Raw genomic sequence first — 18,014 nt, forward strand, 5'->3', positions numbered from 1 at the left:
TTGCTGTCCGTGCTGAGAGGAATGTTTGGTTTCTGGTACGGGCCGCGATGGAAGTTCAGTGTTCTCTTTATACACACATGCGCGTGCTAGCAGTGCTGGGACTAAGTTATCAAGGACACGAGAAGTGTCATTGTCCTTAATAACTCACCGAAGGCCAGAGAAGAACGACGGTCTGATTGGAGAGGACAGAAGAACTTCTACCGAAACTCTGGTCCAGTGGGAACAGACCTCACCGAGGCTACCACTTTTGCAGTAAGCTAGCGCCGGTTGTGTTCCTGTTACAGCTACACGCTCCGCTTGGTGTCCTCTCCTGTTACCGGTAAGTAATGCGGCTCCCACAGACAGCCTGTCCAAGCTGTCCCATCCCGCCGTGTCCCCGCCTACAAAGCGTCCCGTACCGATCTAAAACATGGGGCTAAAGGACTACAACGATGCTCTTTAAATACAACGTTAATGCCTCTAGCTGATCTCCGATCAGAACATCCACAAGTAAACAGGGTATCTGTGAAACTTTACACATTATCACAGTTCACCTCCACGCAGTAAACTAATCCAACAAACGTTAAGACTTTATGAAATGATTTGTTGTCCAAAAGGACAAGAGTGGCTCTGTTTCTGTAAACGGTAGCGTAAGATTTCATATAAAGAAATCGATCTAATATGTATGTAGGTTTAAACGGAAGAAGTATAATTCCAACTATTTGGGCATGACTTTTAAAGATAATGTCTGCAGGTAGTATCATGTTCCATTGGTTCAGGAACGTATCGGAGGTTGGACACAGCAGTACTACTGTGTTGTACATCACTGGACTAGTGTATTTGTAGGGGAGAGACACTGTAGCAGTATTATTGTGGTGTACATCACTGGACTAGTGTATTTGTAGGTGAGAGACACTAGCAGTATTATTGTGGTGTACATCACTGGACTAGTGTATTTGTAGGTGAGAGACACTGTAGCAGTATTATTGTGGTGTACATCACTGGACTAGTGTATTTGTAGGTGAGAGACACTGTAGCAGTATTATTGTGGTGTACATCACTGGACTAGTGTATTTGTAGGTGAGAGACACTGTAGCAGTATTATTGTGTTGTACATCAGTAGACCCGTGTATTGTATTCACTATTGTATCATGGCTCAATATAGAAGCTCTTTGAACTGACTGGATCTGGACACATTGACCTTAATATGTGTGCCCTTCCTCTTCTTTGTCTTATTTGGAGGTCAACGGTCAGTGTGGGGGTGTTACAAACAAGTGGGTTTCGATGAACCTTAAAGATGGTGCATCATACGGTTTTCCTCACAAAACCAGATGAGTGGGGAGAGATAAAGAATATTTTTCAATATATTAGTACAGCAGGGGTTGTTTTAAATAATGGGGATTGAAGCAGTGTGAGACTTTTGAAGCACATATTATCAATTTAGACAAGTCAAATGTGAAGGCTTTAGGTCTTTAATTTATAATTCCTTAAATCATCATTTATAATGAATTTGATGAAAATAAAAGGTTGATATACAGTTTTTGGTACGTCATACAGCCTGTGTCTGCTGTAGAGAGAGAACGTTGGGTTGTCTGATTTTGGAACATGGCAGATACTTTATTAAGTCTTCCCCTTTCTCCGTGCAGGGTCCCATGTGATGGTGTGAGGATGGGACAGGGTGGTGTTGGAAGTGACTGCAGCCATGGAGGCTGATGAACCTCCTCTGTAGGCCAGTCAGGATGCACCTAGCTTCAGTGGGCATCAGCAAGTTCTGCTTCCTGTTTTCCCTTGCTTTTTGCGGCCTACTGCTCCTGCTCATTCCTGCCCTCCAGCCCCCAACGCGCCAGGTGGACCAACCCCAGCCCCGGCCGCATATCCAGCCGGCACGTCTCATGGCTCCAGGGGTGTCTGCTCATGTAGGGGAAACAGACTCTGCCACAGAGCTGAGTAGGAGCTCAGCGGGGGGGACTGAAGGTAGCAGGGATGACGTCCACAGTCACAAGAGCGGGATGGACTCCACAAGAGGAGCTACCACTGGAGGAAAGGGGTTGCGATTTACCGGTCACGGTCACCGGTCACGAGACCCGTTAGACTTTAAGGATATTTTCATTGCAGTGAAGACTACCAGGAAGTACCACAAGTCCAGACTGGAGCTGCTGATCCAGACCTGGGTTTCCCAAGCTAAAGAACAGGTGAGGAGAGCTTCTTGTTTTATGATGGGGGTTCAAAGGTTAAGCACAGCATCTGGTAAATGTAAAGGGAGTGTAAACGCAAGTGACTTCAGGCAGCGGTTAAAATGACAGTTTGTAGGAACAACCTCTATAAAGTTAGCAGCCAGTGACCGTAAAAAAGTCGATAGCGATGACGATATTGATCCCGCCCGCGTGCCCTTTTATGAAAGCGAGAGAGTGAACACTAGTAATTGTGTTCTGACCAAGGTCCCTATATTGGAATCAAACCCGGAATGTTGTGGTTCCGAAGCATGGAGCGGTAACCACTAAGCAAGGCGCTACGAACGGACGTAGTCCTGCACGAACACTCCACCGAGTCACAGAGGACAGTGGAGTTCCAGTTCGCCTGCAGCGGCTCGGAGTCCAGGTCTGTGACTCTGCTGTGGGTCAGCTGTCTGCTAACTGCATCCTGTCAGACACCCGCAGGCTTTTCCAGGCCTGCCACTGTTTTATTTTACTGCTCTTGGATCAGTGAAGCTGCCTGTAAAAGGCTTTAAACGTGTGAGTGCAGCTCCGCCGCTGTAGTCATCTGCTTAGCGTGTGGAGTGCTCACAGTGGTGATTTAACGGAAGCGTGTGAAGGTAGAATGCTCGATAGAGGTCTGGAGAGAATTTCGAGGTTTCCCCTCGATATACAACGTTTGTTTTAATTTCAGTTCGCCACTCGTTTCGCTATTGTTTTTCACAGCACAGACTCTTGATGATAATGCAGTCACTTTAAGCATTGCTGGGTGGTGGGAGAGTCTTAATTGCTCTGCTGTCTTGATGTGTCTTTGGATTTTCCTCTTGCAAATGCACTTGTGTCCTCGTCTACGAGAGACCCCAAAGGAGCTCTTCAGCGTGTCCGAGGAGGAGAGCATGAGCGTACGCTTTCTCTTTCTAACAGTGTGTCTTTGTGTGTTTTCAGACGTACATTTTTACTGACGGTGAGGACAGCGAGCTGCAGAGGAGAACGGGTAAGAAGCAGCTTACAGTGAAAGCTGTCACAGTAAATAAGTGGTTAAGTTACAAATGGTTTTATGTGGCCATGTTATGCAGTAAACAAGCAAATCTGAGTAATCTGAATACATTTTGTTGCAACAATAAACAATAGAATACAGCTGGGACACCAAATACTTTTGGCAAGCAAGCATAAAATACTCCAATGAGCATAGGCCACACTGATACATTGAGTGAGTGGTATGATACACACAGGCCACAGATAAAATAAGGAGGTGCAGTTGTGTACAAATATAAGAGACGTCAGTGTGACTTATCATGTTGACACCCAGCGTCAGGTCAGACAGAACGTTATCATATCGTTACTAGATCACACCTATACAGATTGCATGTCTGAAGCAATGCGTGTGTGTGTGTGCGCGCAATGCATGTGTGTGAGAAGAATTAAGCATGTGATGAACTGTGGTGGTCTCTTCACCAGGAGTCAACCTCATCAACACAAACTGCTCGGCGGCTCACAATCGCCAGGCTCTGTGCTGCAAGATGTCGGTGGAGTACGATAAATTCATCGAGTCTCAGAAGAAGTGAGTGAGAAGTGAACTGAACCGTAGAAGGACTCACTGGCCCCGTGTTAACTTGAAGTTTTGAAGAAGACTGACTTTGAACATCACTTTTTAAATATGATACAGTCTGTATACATGCAACATCCTCTGTCCCAAAACCCTCACATCGGCAAAGGACAAACTACCCAAAGTGTTCTTCTAGAATTCCTGGTAACACGAGTTAAGAGGCAATATAGAAAATGTTATGATAATGGTGAAGTATTCTATGATACAGCAAGAATGCAATACAAAACCGCCATATTAACCAAAGAAGATATTTCTCGGAGTAGATTATAAATCCCTCAGCACTTTTTTGCTTGAAGTGAATTACAATGCTGACTGTGTGCGTCTGTGTGTGTTTTGAAGGTGGTTCTGCCACGTGGATGATGATAACTATGTGGTCCTGCCCAGTCTGCTCGGGCTGCTCTCCTCTTACCACCACAGCCAGGATGTCTACCTGGGCCGGCCCAGTTTGGATCATCCAATAGAGGCTGCAGAGAGGGTCAAGAGTGACGGATCGGTCAGTCATCGAACACCCATATTAAGCAAATGGTTCTACTAACTGACATACACGTCATGCCAAATTCAGGCTTACCATGTTCTTTCAGAAAATAGGGTGATGCAAAATCATTTTTAAAAAGCCAGTTTCTTCTTCAAACTGTTTCACCCCTAACATGTGGCAGTCTCTTTTCAGGTATCTGTCAAGTTCTGGTTTGCCACAGGTGGAGCAGGTTTCTGTATCAGCAGAGGCCTGGCACTGAAAATGAGCCCATGGGCTAGGTAGGTCATGGACTCACCCAAAACTTGTAATAAAACATCTTTACTTTGACGAGCCGTGGCCAATCAGCGTTAATCTCTTCATTTCCCCTTCAACTTAGTTCTTCCTCTCACATCAAATGAGTGTTGCCATCTTGCCGACTTTCTCTCTAAATCTGGCCAGCGACAAATCCAGCGGCTCTTTCTAGTGTTCTTAGAGACTTTGCAGTTACTGTCCTCAGCACGTCAGTCTCACACGAGCCTCTCAGCTGTCCCAGCTGCAGTCAGCGCAGAGTGGAGACTGCCGGCCAATCCCAATATTATATTATTAATTTCCACTTTCCACAAAGAAAGTGAGTTTGGAAATGGCTATTGTAACGAGCTTCGTGGGCTGAACTCTGTCCTGTGGCTTCAGTTTGGGGAATTTCATCAGCACTGCAGAGAAGATTCGACTACCAGACGACTGCACCATCGGCTACATCATTGAAGGGCTGCTGGAGGTGACACTAACGCACACACACCTCTTCCACTCACACCTGGAGAACCTTCAAAAGCTGCCTGCTGACACAGTGCTGGAGCAGGTGAGTGTGCCCCTGTGGTTTGTGTATGGTACGGCCTAACATTGGAGAGACTGGGAGATATTGGTAAAGCCAGTGAAATCTGGCATTTAGAGAATAGACTCGACTCCAGGCCCACCTACCCCAAATGATTCTGCATGCATGTGAACTGCAGATTAATTCCACCTTAACCATCAGTGTGATCTAAAATTTTACTGATGCCAATATTTAGTAAAATATGTGATGAGGAGATAATTGATCTTTTTACAGAGACAGACAATGTTGCACTGTAAAAAAAAAAAAAAAGCATTCCAGGTTGAATAGACAGGACGGTGGAAGCACGGCCAACAACTAAAGTCTTCACTTACATTAAGATATACAGTATATATTAATATACACTCACCGGCCACTTTATTAGGTACCCCATGCTAGTAACGGGTTGGACCCCCTTTTGCCTTCAGAACTGCCTCAATTCTTCGTGGCATAGATTCAACAAGGTGCTGGAAGCATTCCTCAGGGAGTTTGGTCCATATTGACATGATGGCATCACACAGTTGCCGCAGATTTGTCGGCTGCACATCCATGATGCGAATCTCCCGTTCCACCACATCCCAAAGATGCTCTATTGGATTGAGATCTGGTGATTGTGGAGGCCATTTGAGTACAGCGAACTCATTGTCATGTTCAAGAAACCAGTCTGAGATGATTCCAGCTTTATGACATGGCGCATTATCCTGCTGAAAGTAGCCATCAGAAGTTGGGTACATTGTGGTCATAAAGGGATGGACATGGTCAGCAACAATACTCAGGTAGGCTGTGGCGTTGCAACGATGCTCAATTGGTACCAAGGGGCCCAAAGAGTGCCAAGAAAATATTCCCCACACCATGACACCACCACCACCAGCCTGAACCGTTGATACAAGGCAGGATGGATCCATGCTTTCATGTTGTAGACGCCAAATTCTGACCCTACCATCCGAATGTCGCAGCAGAAATCGAGACTCATCAGACCAGGCAACGTTTTTCCAATCTTCTATTGTCCAATTTCGATGAGCTTGTGCAAATTGTAGCCTCAGTTTCCTGTTCTTAGCTGAAAGGAGTGGCACCCGGTGTGGTCTTCTGCTGCTGTAGCCCATCTGCCTCAAAGTTCGACGTACTGTGCGTTCAGAGATGCTCTTATGCCCACCTTGGTTGTAACGGGTGGTTATTTGAGTCACTGTTGCCCTTCTATCAGCTCGAACCAGTCTGGCCATTCTTCTCTGACCTCTGGCATCAACAAGGCATTTCCGCCCACAGAACTGCCGCTCACTGGATGTTTTTTCTTTTTCGGACCATTCTCTGTAAACCCTAGAGATGGTTGTGCGTGAAAATCCCAGTAGATTAGCAGTTTCTGAAATACTCAGACCAGCCCTTCTGGCACCAACAATCATGCCACGTTCAAAGTCACTCAAATCACCTTTCTTCCCCATACTGATGCTCGGTTTGAACTGCAGGAGATTGTCTTGACAATGTCTACATGCCTAAATGCACTGAGTTGCCGCCATGTGATTGGCTGCTTAGAAATTAAGTGTTAACGAGCAGTTGGACAGGTGTACCTAATAAAGTGGCCGGTGAGTGTATAATCCGGCATAGACACAATGCACACTCGGTAGTCTACTTTATTTTTTTAAACAATATGCATGGTAAAACAAAACCGATAAAACAATACCAATAATGTTTTTATTAAAAGTATCATTTTGGCCTCTTAAATATTGTTATTTTCTTTTGTGAATTGCTTGGTGTATGTTTTAAAGGTCACCCTGAGCTTTGGAGGCTTTGAGAACAGAAGAAACGTGGTCAGCATTGTTGGAGGCTTTTCACTGGCTGACGACCCCACAAGGTACTGAATGAACAACATGTTAATAACATGGCCGCTCCACTCCTCGTCACACTGCACCCTCCCGTGGCTCTGTCCAACATGTATTATCATCTTCATCTTCTCTATTTGTGAGAACAAGCATGAGGCTTTTTAACATCTTAGCACGTCAACATGTTGAAGTGTAAATACAGAAATAACCATAACCCTGGAAACGAACATATGTCTGATTTAAGATTTCCCCATCATTGGAACGAAGATGTTCAGACAGAACCAGGAATAACAAAAGCCAATAAGGAGTGAAATGGATTCAGATGTGTGTACTTGAAGTGTGCACTAAGCAGCAGTACTTTTTATGGAGATAGTTTGAGGTCCGGACATATCAGAACTGGTGACCAATACAAGTGTGTTTTGTTGTTGAATAAAACGATACCACACATTATTCCTTAAAAATCCCTAACCCATCTCCTTTTCGAATGTTTGCATTTGTGATCTAAGTTAAATGGTCCCTGATGCTCAGCCCTTCTGTTCCTGCAGGTTTAAGACGGTGCATTGCCTTCTCTATCCAGACACTAACTGGTGTCCAAAGCCCGAACGCAGCCACATGAACTGAAAGCCACGGTGAATTTACCCTGCAGCATGGATACCTGCTATCCCACTATTCCACTGCCACATGTGGATCAAGCCACGTTTAGCTGGAAAGATGGAACAGAAGACACATGCCATGGTGTCTATCTGTAACCAAAGCAGCTTCATAGCATGCCTTATAAATGCAATCTAAGTCTGAATAGCTAGAGCCAAAGAATACCAGAGAACGATTGTGGCTACAGCCACACACTACTAAAGTAGAAGTTCAGGTCAAAACCATAGGCCAGAAATGCTTACACTTTATTCATGAGGAACTCTTTTGTTTCAGCATTTTTACAGCTTGGTCTTTGCTTAAGTGGTTCATTAGCCAAATGGAGTCAGCTGTAAGGCTGCTGTGGCTCATACTGATGCTAAAGAATTCCCTATTTCTCGTCATTTTGTTCAATGAAGGAAATATTATATTCTATGACTCCATCTTCGTTGGTTGAACTCGAGTAAAATAGCTCGGTTAGAGTATGTGATTCCCTAGACTACTATGGAATCTTACTATGGAACCGAGCTAATTTACTTGCTAATTGCTTTCGAATGGGAGAGGGTTGAGGTACTTTTTGAAGTCTGATTCATTTATGGGTTTAATCAGAATTCTATGCTGTCAAATATTGTCTGAAAGTTTTTATGCTGCGTATGCCCACTTTTTTTTCTGTCAGTTGTAATTATTATTTTGTAATGGCGCCAAATTGAACTTATCATTTGTAACAGGCCCATCTTTATGGTTTTGCACTACTTTGAAGTATTCTCTTCCTGTATGTTGCCGTAGTTACATGTTACAATGTTGGGGTGAATATGAGCTTGTCATTGCTTGTGATCTTAGCTCAGCATATACTTCGATAAGATAGAGGTCATTTCCTTTTGTTGGAGTTATTGGAGCCAAAGATGTCTGGCAGCTACTGTGTTAGCTAGATTTAACAGCATGGCTGTGTCACTAAACACTTGATGTTTGCTTCTGGACGGCCCTGGCTTCTATTCTCTTCATGACCTAGCGGTAGCTTTAGGAAGATGGCCACTGCTAGCCGCCTAACTGCTGCCTAAAGCAAGAATCCCACCTTTGAATAGGAACCCTTGTTCCTATTCAAAGGTAGATGTCAAACATCTGCTTGTCCATTATGTCTCTCTGGTAATGAGGCTCCTGAAGCCCAATGTAACTGGTGGAGGACGGATAATACATAGTAACAGATGGGCTCATGGTGGGTTATGTATGTAGGATTTATATGTTCACCTACTTAAAAAAATGTTTATGCAGTGCATGAAAATGTCTCACTAGCCTCAAGTCCAGGTGAAGAAGCTACACCAGAACAACCACCTTTTTTAAGTCATGTAAAAGTTTCTGAATTCACAAGTATTTACTGACATGTTTAATTTCCAACCAAAACATTATTTTGGGCATCTAAGCAGAAACTCATTCAAAGAACTTTTCAGGGAACCTGCAGAAGATGCTGACTCATTTGTGAGTTTTAGGACTTATTTCTGCCTGGAAAAAAGCATGTGTGTGTAAAATTTGTCAACCTTTTTTAGCACACATGACTGATCAAACATCCAGAGCGTTGTGTTCCACTGCAGGTCAGTGGGTGAGACTGAGTGAGTGTTTCTGATGTATTGTATTTCTATAACAATAAAACCTTTTTGCATTGTTATGTGTTTGGTTGGGTTACTGTTCAATTGGTATTTACATAGTTGATTTATGTGTGTTTTATTTACCAATGCCTACATATTGCAGTTAATGACTTCATTTAGAATGGTTTAGCTTGTTTCCCAATGGCTGCCGGAAGTGCCTTCTAGTAGCCTGTTGGGAAGGCAGATGAGTTCACAGAGAAAACCCTGGATCACATGTGATTTAATGCCACTATTTAGTGATCACAAACTGGGTGGATAAGGAGAAAGAAAGAGCTACAACCTGGATGTGTACGAGTCCATGGCCCGAACCCAGTGTCCCAAAAGGCCTAAAACCCGGACCTCTCAGAGACTTACTGATGTCGCCTGACGTGAGTGCAGAAGTAAAAACATAGGATCATTATTTTGCTGTACTTCTGCAGACTCACAAGATGATAGGTAGCTACAAGTAATCTATTAACACAATGAAATTAAAGATTGATGAATAAATTAGTAAATTTGATGATTTCATGTCATTTCATGTCATTTTTTTTAATAAATGTGTTTGTGTCACATGTAAAGTACACATCAAAACCCCTTTTGGGGTTTTGAAAAAGCATTTCTATCAGCAACAAGACTTCTTGAACACTAATGGTGAAACAAGTTTCTTGTATTGATTCAAGATGAAAGAAGTGAAAACAATGATAAAATCACTAAATTATAATTGTTCTGAATCACAACTGGGAGATTAATTTATGATACACACTGCAAAGGTACACTAAGTGAGAGTCAAGGTGGAAATATTTCGTTTTTCAAAAACTCATTTTTGTGTTAAATCGCAAATGTTACTCTAAGCAATTGAACGTGACTTGTTTAGAGTGCGTGCGTGTAGGCGCGTGTGTGTGGGGGCGTGTTCACAGCGACTGTTGGGGACTGAGTTGAAGACGATCGATAACTTCCGCGTTACTTTTTGAGCCCTGCGGAGGAACCCGGAGACGCCGCTTCCCGCAGTCTGCGCAGCATACCGAGTCAGCTGATCCACGTGGCCTTCACACCCCGTCTGATTGGCTTCAATGTAGGTGTTACGCCTTAACTGGCGACCTTGTTAACTGGAGACAAGCGTCTGTTATTGTTGTAGTTCCGACAGCTTTGGGCTTTTCTGTAATGTAAAGTTTGTATATAACCGAAACATAATCGTCTCCTGAGCCTATTTTGTGCAATTAAGTGTTGTAGAAAGACTGGGTCGCCTGTTGAACCGTAACCCCCCTGAGTATGTCGGGTTTAGGAGAAAGTCGCAGCGTCGGTTGGCTCGCGTCGTAAAAAAAAATAGATGTCGAAGTTATCTGTGCTGTCACGGGACTCGTGGCTTCTCTAACTGCGTGTCTCTCCTTGCACTTCATTCCGCAGCTCACTGAGGATTCAACTGATCATGGAGATCTCATTTGTTGGAAAACGGGCTCTGGTCACCGGAGCGGGGAAAGGTAAAGGCCCTACTTCAACATAGTCCCAACTGGGCAGAGTTTAAAAAAAAAAAAAAAAGGATACACAAACACACATATTCTATTCCCATCCCCCAAGTCAGTGCTATCCAAAGTGCAGCCCCAGGTTGGGCTCTTAAGCCCCCACAGCCAGTGTGAAGTGTCATATCCCAATCTTTGAACTGACTTCAGGTTCATCCTTCCAAGCTGACACTTGTGAATTGGGTATGATTACAAGAAGTTAATCAGATATAATACTGTAAAGATGTGCAATTCTTTTATTTGAATTACTTGATTAGGATATATATTAATATTGTTATATTCTTTGGTCATGTGCATGTATTTCATGCAGATTGTATTTTGATTTGCTCATGGTGAGTTTCTTACATGGTTGTTCCCTTCTTTTTAATCAATTATGAACAGTAAATATTTAATAAATGGTTTAAAATCTGAATTCAAACCGCTCACACGGCCATGAATTAGCACGTCAGCTCCGGGGCGCACTGAGAAAATGGAATAGAACAAAAAAAGCTTTGTTCATGCAGTGTCGCAGAGCCTAAGATGTGTGGAATGTGTGTGTGTGTGTGTGTGTCTGTAATAAGTCTTTGTTTTTATGGATGTTTTGTGTCTCAGGGATCGGCAGGGCCACGGCTCTGGCTCTGGCACGCTGTGGGGCAAAGGTCACAGCGGTCACACGCACGCAAGCCGACCTCAGCAGTCTGGTGCAGGAGGTACTGCACTCCTTTTGACTTGGGTGTATATGTGATCTTCACTTCATGTGACAAATGGAGACGGTGCTGTTAAAGCGCACTTTATACTGTGTACTGACACTCTTTATTGCCTCCAAACAGACTGTCTGACATGACACTTTTTTTAGTTCACGCATTTTTCTTTTGGCATTCTGATGGATAAGAGCGTTCTAGCGGCTGGTTTTCCTGAGTTAGGAGCAGGTGTTGGTTTATCTGTAGGTTTGAATGATTTTGTTAGCGTCCTTGTGTTCTTATTCTCTCAAACCTTTTAATATGATCTTGAAAATGACAGTTTGTCCTCCTCTTCCTCCCCCACCAACACTGTCACAGTGTCCGTCCATCACGCCGGTGTGTGTAGACTTGGCCGACTGGGGGGCCACGGAGGCGGCTCTGCTGGACGTCGGTCCGATCGACCTGCTGGTGAACAATGCAGCCTATGCCAGTCTGCAGCCGTTTTTGGAGGTCACGCCCGAACAGTTTGACCAGTAAGACAAAATACGTTGGGTTGGATTTTCATTCAGCAAAAATTCATAAAATAATGTTTAGTCACGTGGCAACGCTTTGTGTTTATCATGTTCTGTGGTCTATTTGTCTCCAGGTCCTTCAGTGTGAATGTGAAAGCTGTGCTACATGTCTCCCAGGTACAAGAATGCCTTAAAGCTACGTCCCTGCACTTGCATGGCCTTCATTCTTGGCCTCTGTTTGCTTTAAATACATCTTCTCTAATAGGAGAGCAGCGATTCAAGGCTTTGATCACACCATTGGTTTCTTTTTAAGTGGTCTGCTTTCTCCAACTGCTTCTGTCTCTGTGGTCAGATAGTCGCCCGGGGCATGAAGGCAACGGGGTCAGGAGGCTCCATTGTCAACGTGTCTAGCCAGGCCTCCCAGTGTGCCCTCAGAGACCACACCGTCTACTGTGAGTATCAAGGGAACCGCCGTGCACCAACACACACACCTGGAGCCGTTCCTTAGAGAAACACACACTACATCAATGTAGTTGATGGATGGATGGATGGATGGATGGATGGATGCATTGCTAGGTAACAGCGTGCTCCATTTATAGAAATCCGATAATAGAGATTTGCGTTGAAAACAACATTAAAGGATACTCAGAGGGGCAGCCATTTATATTTGTGCTGTTACCGTTGTCTGTGGAACCATGTGACCATGGTTGAACCAGGATGAAGTGGCCTTTGAAGGACCCATTCAGTTGAGAAAAGCCTTTTACGCCCAGTCCACCCAGTCAGAACAATTAAAACACTCGATGTTTCTCACACATACACTTGATACAAAGTGTACAATGCCACAGCGACCACTTTATTTCGCTTATTTTCTGTAAACTGTGCAAAGCAGTAAAGCATGGTGGACTAACCCGCTAGCTCGCTTACTACCAGACGACTGGATATTTTGTTTACTCCGCCGCTTTTATGTCCCATTTGTTTTCCGTCTTCTTCTTCTCCTTCTAATTGTTCCACATTGAAGAGATGTTTAAAGAGCTCTTGGGTGACATTAGCTTTTTTGCTATTTCTGGACTTTTCATTTTATATTCACAACTGAATCAAAGGGAACCCATTAATCGGTTATTCCAAACATACATTTATGGTCTACCTTCTGAATGAGTGCACTTTGAATTTGTGTGCATTTAAAAACCTCAGTTTAAAATGCAATTGTAGTATTTCTGTCTGAAATGCGTAAAAACTAAAAACAGAACAAAAAAAGCACAGAAAAAAGTTTGACCCTCTTGATTTATTATTGATCCAAGAAACCGTGCATATTTTCAGACCGCTTTGTTACAGAAAAGGGGGCGACTGCTTAGTTCAACTCTCCCCTCACTCAGATCAGGACTACCGGTAGCTAACCAGCAGAAAGGCCCAAGCTCTCTCACAGACCCTCTGATGCATGTTGTTGCCATAACAACCAACAACAAACGCTTTTTTTCTTTTGGACTACTGAAGTCACCATGCATCAGACAACAGTTCAATGTCCTTTCTGCTCCTGTTCTATTGCATGGCTTCATGATCACTTTCTCTCAGCTGATGAAACGTCACTCACTGCTGCAAGGATGCGTTTTGAATGTTTACATTGAAAACTATGACATGGTTTATAGGAGCAAATCATTCCATGCAATCAGAACATCAGGGTCTATTTGTGGGTCTGCCACTAATCTCTGTACCTAAACTAGTCAATAAACAATGTTGTTTTTGCTATTTGAAATAGTTCCATAATTTGCAAAACCTTAATAATTAAATACTCCCGTTTATCAATATTTCTCAAGACCCTTTTTGATAGCCACCACAGATCCAGGTGTTTATTTGTTAATTTCAGTCTTTTGTGTGTTTGTTTTCAAAGGTGATTCCAGGGGGGTATTGCACAAAAGTAGAATGAAGAAATCCTGGCTTGACATGTGTGTGACCTGCTCGTTAATCGGTTGCACGTTTGCCGAGTCGCGCTGAGAAGGAGGCGCTAAGTCGATCCAGGTGCACATAGCGGGGATAAGTGCACGTCCACGCCTTTCTTAAGTAGACCACGATATCGATCACAGATTCACTGATGCTGAAATGGAGAAGACGCCGCGCATTTACCCGCTGAGCAGCAACTAATTATGGAAATAATTGTCTGGCGTGTGATGGAAGGGATTCGGGGTGGGACAGCTACTGACTCTGTTCCACCCTCACAAACTGCCCTCTTCATACATGCTACATTTTCCAGTACTGCACATCAAACCCAATCACCCATTTATACGCATATGTGGAAATCCTCTTTGATGTAACATATTCTTCTGTGGCCAGGGCAGGTAATAAAGATATGTGATAAGGACTTCAGTGCCAAACACACACTTTTGACAGTACGGCAAATAGTGCCTTTATTTACAGTTTCGGCATATAAAAACATGCCGTTTGCAGAAAAGCGCAGTGCCATACAGACCCTTTGTGGGATGGTGAGAGCATGGTTTCGCGCTGGTCCGAGCTGTACCCAAACACACTCTCACGTCTGAAAGCACGTCTCAGTATCAGTGCTGCTTCATCCAACACGTGGTTCAGAAATGGGCATCATGGTGCAGGAAGAAACACCGGTGAATGGCACTTTATAAATCACTTGGTAGGATTTAATTCAACCTGCTTTCGTGCAACCAAATCAAAGCTAAATTCATCCAGGACAACCTGAATATCCCAACTTAATCCCTTATCCGGGTTTCGTGCAATACCCCCTAGGCAGAAGCCACAGTGACAGTGAAATTGTGTTTGTGTTCCTTCCATTGTTCAGGTGCCACTAAAGGAGCAATGGACATGATGACTAAAGTAATGGCTTTAGAGCTGGGACCCCACCAGGTATCCTCAACTTCCCTTGATTATCTGGATATTAGATTTCACAGTGAGCTACATTAACAACATGCGTGTGTTCGGGAAAGGGGAATCTCTGGATGTTGTCATGCAGTTGATTAAACACTGATCTGCATTACGGTCGTGCGTTATACCAGGTTAAATGTATTAATATATTAAATAGATACTATATCTATATAAGAGGATATCAGAACACTTCGTACAGCCACTCATCCATTCCACTTTCACTATGATTCCTACTTTATTTGTATTTATTAACTTTATTCAAAGGGGACCAAATACCTTAACTTTATACTGAATGTTGACAGAGCTGCAGCTCCCCGCATTAGCAGACATGGTCTTCCACGGATCAGTGGCTTGTTACAAAACAATACAGGTTGTCCAAATGCAGGAGAGTTCTAGTCAACAAAGGGTCCAGGTTTGGTTATTACAGTTACAGTCTGGAAATGTTTAAGGGTCAAATACTTGATTTCCTGCAATCGGGTTATTTTTTCTGCATCTGTTTATGGGAGAAAAATCTTACTGCAGTTAACAGGTGACCAAATAATCAGATATAATAGAACACAAAGCAGTAGGGCTTAAGGGGTGACGGGGCGTCCCTGAGTAAGACACCTAACCCCTAACTGCTCCCCACTGTGTGGAGTGGATTCAATGCAGAGAATAATTTCCCCACAGGGATTAATAAAGGATACTTTCTATCCGTCTTCTTCTTCTCCTTCTAATTGTTCCACATTGAAGAGATTTTTAAAGAGCTATTGGGTGACATTAGCTTTTTTGCTGATATTTCTGTACTTTTCATTTTAAATTCTCAACTGAATCAAAGGGAACCCATTAATCGGTTATTCCAAACATCCATTTATGGTCTACCTTCTGAATGAGTGCACTTTGAATTTGTGTGCATTTAAAAACCTCAGTTTAAAATGCAATTGTAGTATTTCTGTCTAAAATGCGTAAAAACTAAAAACAGAACAAAAAAAGCACAGAAATAAGTTTGACCCTCTTGATTTATTATCATATCAACAAGATGCTCGTTAGTGAGTCTGATCAAACATTGATGACTTTAAATGTTAAATAATATCATTAGTCATCACTGGATGGAGTTCTTTTTTTTTAACTGCCAAAGACGACATGTCTGGTATTATTTTAAAGTTGGGCTTTACTCCGTTAGTGCTCATGCAGAGTATGTCATGTTTGGCTACTGCTCAGCAAATGTTACATTATATCTCTTTGATAGTGACAGAACATTGAAATGATATGTAGAAGAAAATGTCAATGAATAATATTAAATGTGAGCAAAATGTAACCCTTTGAACTGGTCTTTACCTGAAGTGTAATGTTGCTGTTATGTTATGTTTGCTGAGCTGAGGAACAGGAACCACTTGTTCCACTGCTTCTGATCTTGAGCTTGAACTGAAAGCCCGGTGCTGTGTTCTGATCAGATCCGTGTGAACAGTGTGAACCCCACGGTGGTGATGACTGACATGGGTCGCCTGGGCTGGAGCGACCCCGACAAAGCCAAGGCCATGCTGTCCCGCATCCCCCTCGGCCGATTCGCAGGTCAGGCAGCAGCATCGTGTCGAGCCTTCCCTCCCGTTTACACCCTCACACACATTTCAGATCACTGTTGATGCAACTGCTTCTCTGTCCAACGTAATGATGCATGTCCCCATTCATTATTATTTATTTATTTTCTGCTGGAGGCTTCCCTAGCACGCACTGAGTGAAAGTAGGGTGTGCACACTGGTAATGGGGGAGGGTGGAGCTGTGTTATCGAGCTCCCTGCCCCCCCCACATGGAATCCACATCTAATCCCACACCCGGCTACACGGTTGGCTTGAAAGACACGGTAGTGACCATGATATCTCTGGAACTATTCTTATTCGTATCAAATCGACCCATGTTCCCCTACACTCAGTCGTTGTTTTTAAAAACAATAGTGGATCTTGAAGTATAGGTTTTAGGTCTTCTTCACAAATCAGAGAGCTCACACCAGCGGGCTGAAAGGAGGCCAACACTTGAGTGGATTTTTCTGCCGTATATACACATTTCACTAGTGTGACGCCCCATGTGCCAACGGAGCTGTCTCTGTGCAGAGGTGGAGGACGTGGTGAACACCATCTTATTCCTGCTGAGTGATAAGAGCAACATGACGAGTGGAGTCACTCTGCTGGTGGACGGGGGATTCCTGGCCTGCTGACCAACACAAGGAGAGGTCAATTCAATTAAAAAAGAATTCAGCCTACCCACTTTGTCGTCCTGGTTATTTGTGCTTATTCAAACGTATTGAAATGTAATATTAGTGAAGGAAAAGTAGGACAGACTACATGCCGCTCTTTAGTTACAAATTCTAGGGCTGAGTATGAGACACAACAAAACAATGGTTAACCTCGCTCTCCTCTACAGAAATATTGGTTTACTTTGGTTGTCAGGGGAAACAACCCGATGTTGGGAACCTGTGACCATTACATCCATTTGTTGTGTGTAACTTGTTATCCTTATAAGGAGCTGAGGCACATCTCAGCTGACAGTTAAAATGTGGATAATACATTTGAAAAGTAGCAAGTCATCTTTAGGTTACGCTGGCAGACACTTTCTGGATTAATCCATTAGGTTCAATTCATTAGTTGGAATGCTTCAAGCATTCCAAGTATTGTTCTTCTAATCTTTATTCCGCCTTATTAGTTGGAATGCTTCAAGCATTCCAAGTATTGTTCTTCTAATCTTTATTAGTTGGAATGCTTCAAGCATTCCAAGTATTGTTCTTCTAATCTTTATTCCGACTTATTCATCTTCTTCATATTATTCTATTTCTTCCGCCGCACCTTTCAACTCCTTCACACTTTCAGCTATTAAGACCATTCAAATATTAAAATGTTCAGCTCATTCAGGGGAGGGGTGCTATGACTTTTCAGCTTTTTAGCTCTTATAATTGAATTAATATAAATTAATATCTTCAACCTTTTTAACATGGTTTCCTAATGGATTAAATTTTCAAATCCTTTCAAAACTTCTTCAACTTTCAACTTTTTCAGCTTTTCCAATCTTTCAGCTAGAGACACCATTTAAACTTTAAAATGTTGCCACAAGTCTTAACAATTTCATTAAAAAAACAGCTTGTTGATATCTATTATAGTTTTTTCATAATCACTAATTATGTTTCAGTAGTTTTGGGGTTTCTTTAGAATTTAGAGTGGAGTTTTCCGGATTGTCCCGCGATTTAGAGTGAGCGCCGTGTCAGGATTCAGTAAAAAAAAAAGAGGCACTTTTATCTTTACGGCCACAATATTCACTTT

The 18,014-nt window shown here is 43.0% G+C and overlaps 2 protein-coding genes across 4 annotated transcripts; both read left to right on the forward strand.

Moving 5' to 3' along the window:
- rfng (RFNG O-fucosylpeptide 3-beta-N-acetylglucosaminyltransferase) lies at nucleotides 1-9,183 on the forward strand. Its single transcript, XM_037464430.2, has 9 exons — nucleotides 1-319; nucleotides 1,626-2,171; nucleotides 3,117-3,165; nucleotides 3,630-3,732; nucleotides 4,117-4,270; nucleotides 4,445-4,530; nucleotides 4,922-5,087; nucleotides 6,857-6,942; nucleotides 7,456-9,183. Exons 2-9 carry the CDS (start codon nucleotides 1,692-1,694, stop codon nucleotides 7,529-7,531), a joined length of 1,200 nt encoding a protein of 399 aa, XP_037320327.2. The 5' UTR covers nucleotides 1-319; nucleotides 1,626-1,691; the 3' UTR covers nucleotides 7,532-9,183.
- Nucleotides 9,184-10,069: 886 nt separating this feature from the next.
- Nucleotides 10,070-16,967, forward strand: dcxr (dicarbonyl/L-xylulose reductase). Of its 3 annotated transcripts, none has more exons than XM_037464610.2 (9): nucleotides 10,070-10,228; nucleotides 10,561-10,634; nucleotides 11,265-11,362; nucleotides 11,711-11,865; nucleotides 11,979-12,021; nucleotides 12,197-12,296; nucleotides 14,645-14,709; nucleotides 16,161-16,278; nucleotides 16,815-16,967. In XM_037464610.2, exons 2-9 carry the CDS (start codon nucleotides 10,583-10,585, stop codon nucleotides 16,916-16,918), a joined length of 735 nt encoding a protein of 244 aa, XP_037320507.2. In that variant the 5' UTR covers nucleotides 10,070-10,228; nucleotides 10,561-10,582; the 3' UTR covers nucleotides 16,919-16,967. The 3 variants fall into 3 exon arrangements, with proteins under 3 accessions (XP_037320507.2, XP_037320510.2, XP_037320508.2); XM_037464613.2 differs by lacking the exon at nucleotides 10,070-10,228 and adding an exon at nucleotides 10,251-10,314; XM_037464611.2 differs by lacking the exon at nucleotides 10,070-10,228 and adding an exon at nucleotides 10,311-10,423.
- Nucleotides 16,968-18,014: the final 1,047 nt, after the last annotated feature.

The sequence above is a fragment of the Pungitius pungitius genome, chromosome 21, assembly GCF_949316345.1.
Source record: "Pungitius pungitius chromosome 21, fPunPun2.1, whole genome shotgun sequence".
In the NCBI taxonomy this organism is placed as follows: Eukaryota; Metazoa; Chordata; class Actinopteri; order Perciformes; family Gasterosteidae; genus Pungitius; species Pungitius pungitius.

What these genes read in the sequence shown, in the direction of transcription:
- rfng (XM_037464430.2), top strand. Translation starts at nt 1,692, where the DNA reads ATGAACCTCCTCTGTAGGCCAGTCAGGATGCACCTAGCTTCAGTGGGC. An exon ending in TTTCCCAAGCTAAAGAACAG is followed by an intron (nt 2,172 to 3,116) that starts GTGAGGAGAGCT and finishes GTGTGTTTTCAG; the next exon opens with ACGTACATTTTTACTGACGG. An exon ending in AAAATGAGCCCATGGGCTAG is followed by an intron (nt 4,531 to 4,921) that starts GTAGGTCATGGA and finishes CTGTGGCTTCAG; the next exon opens with TTTGGGGAATTTCATCAGCA.
- dcxr (XM_037464610.2), top strand. Translation starts at nt 10,583, where the DNA reads ATGGAGATCTCATTTGTTGGAAAACGGGCTCTGGTCACCGGAGCGGGG. An exon ending in CTGTGCTACATGTCTCCCAG is followed by an intron (nt 12,022 to 12,196) that starts GTACAAGAATGC and finishes CTCTGTGGTCAG; the next exon opens with ATAGTCGCCCGGGGCATGAA. An exon ending in CCCCCTCGGCCGATTCGCAG is followed by an intron (nt 16,279 to 16,814) that starts GTCAGGCAGCAG and finishes GTCTCTGTGCAG; the next exon opens with AGGTGGAGGACGTGGTGAAC.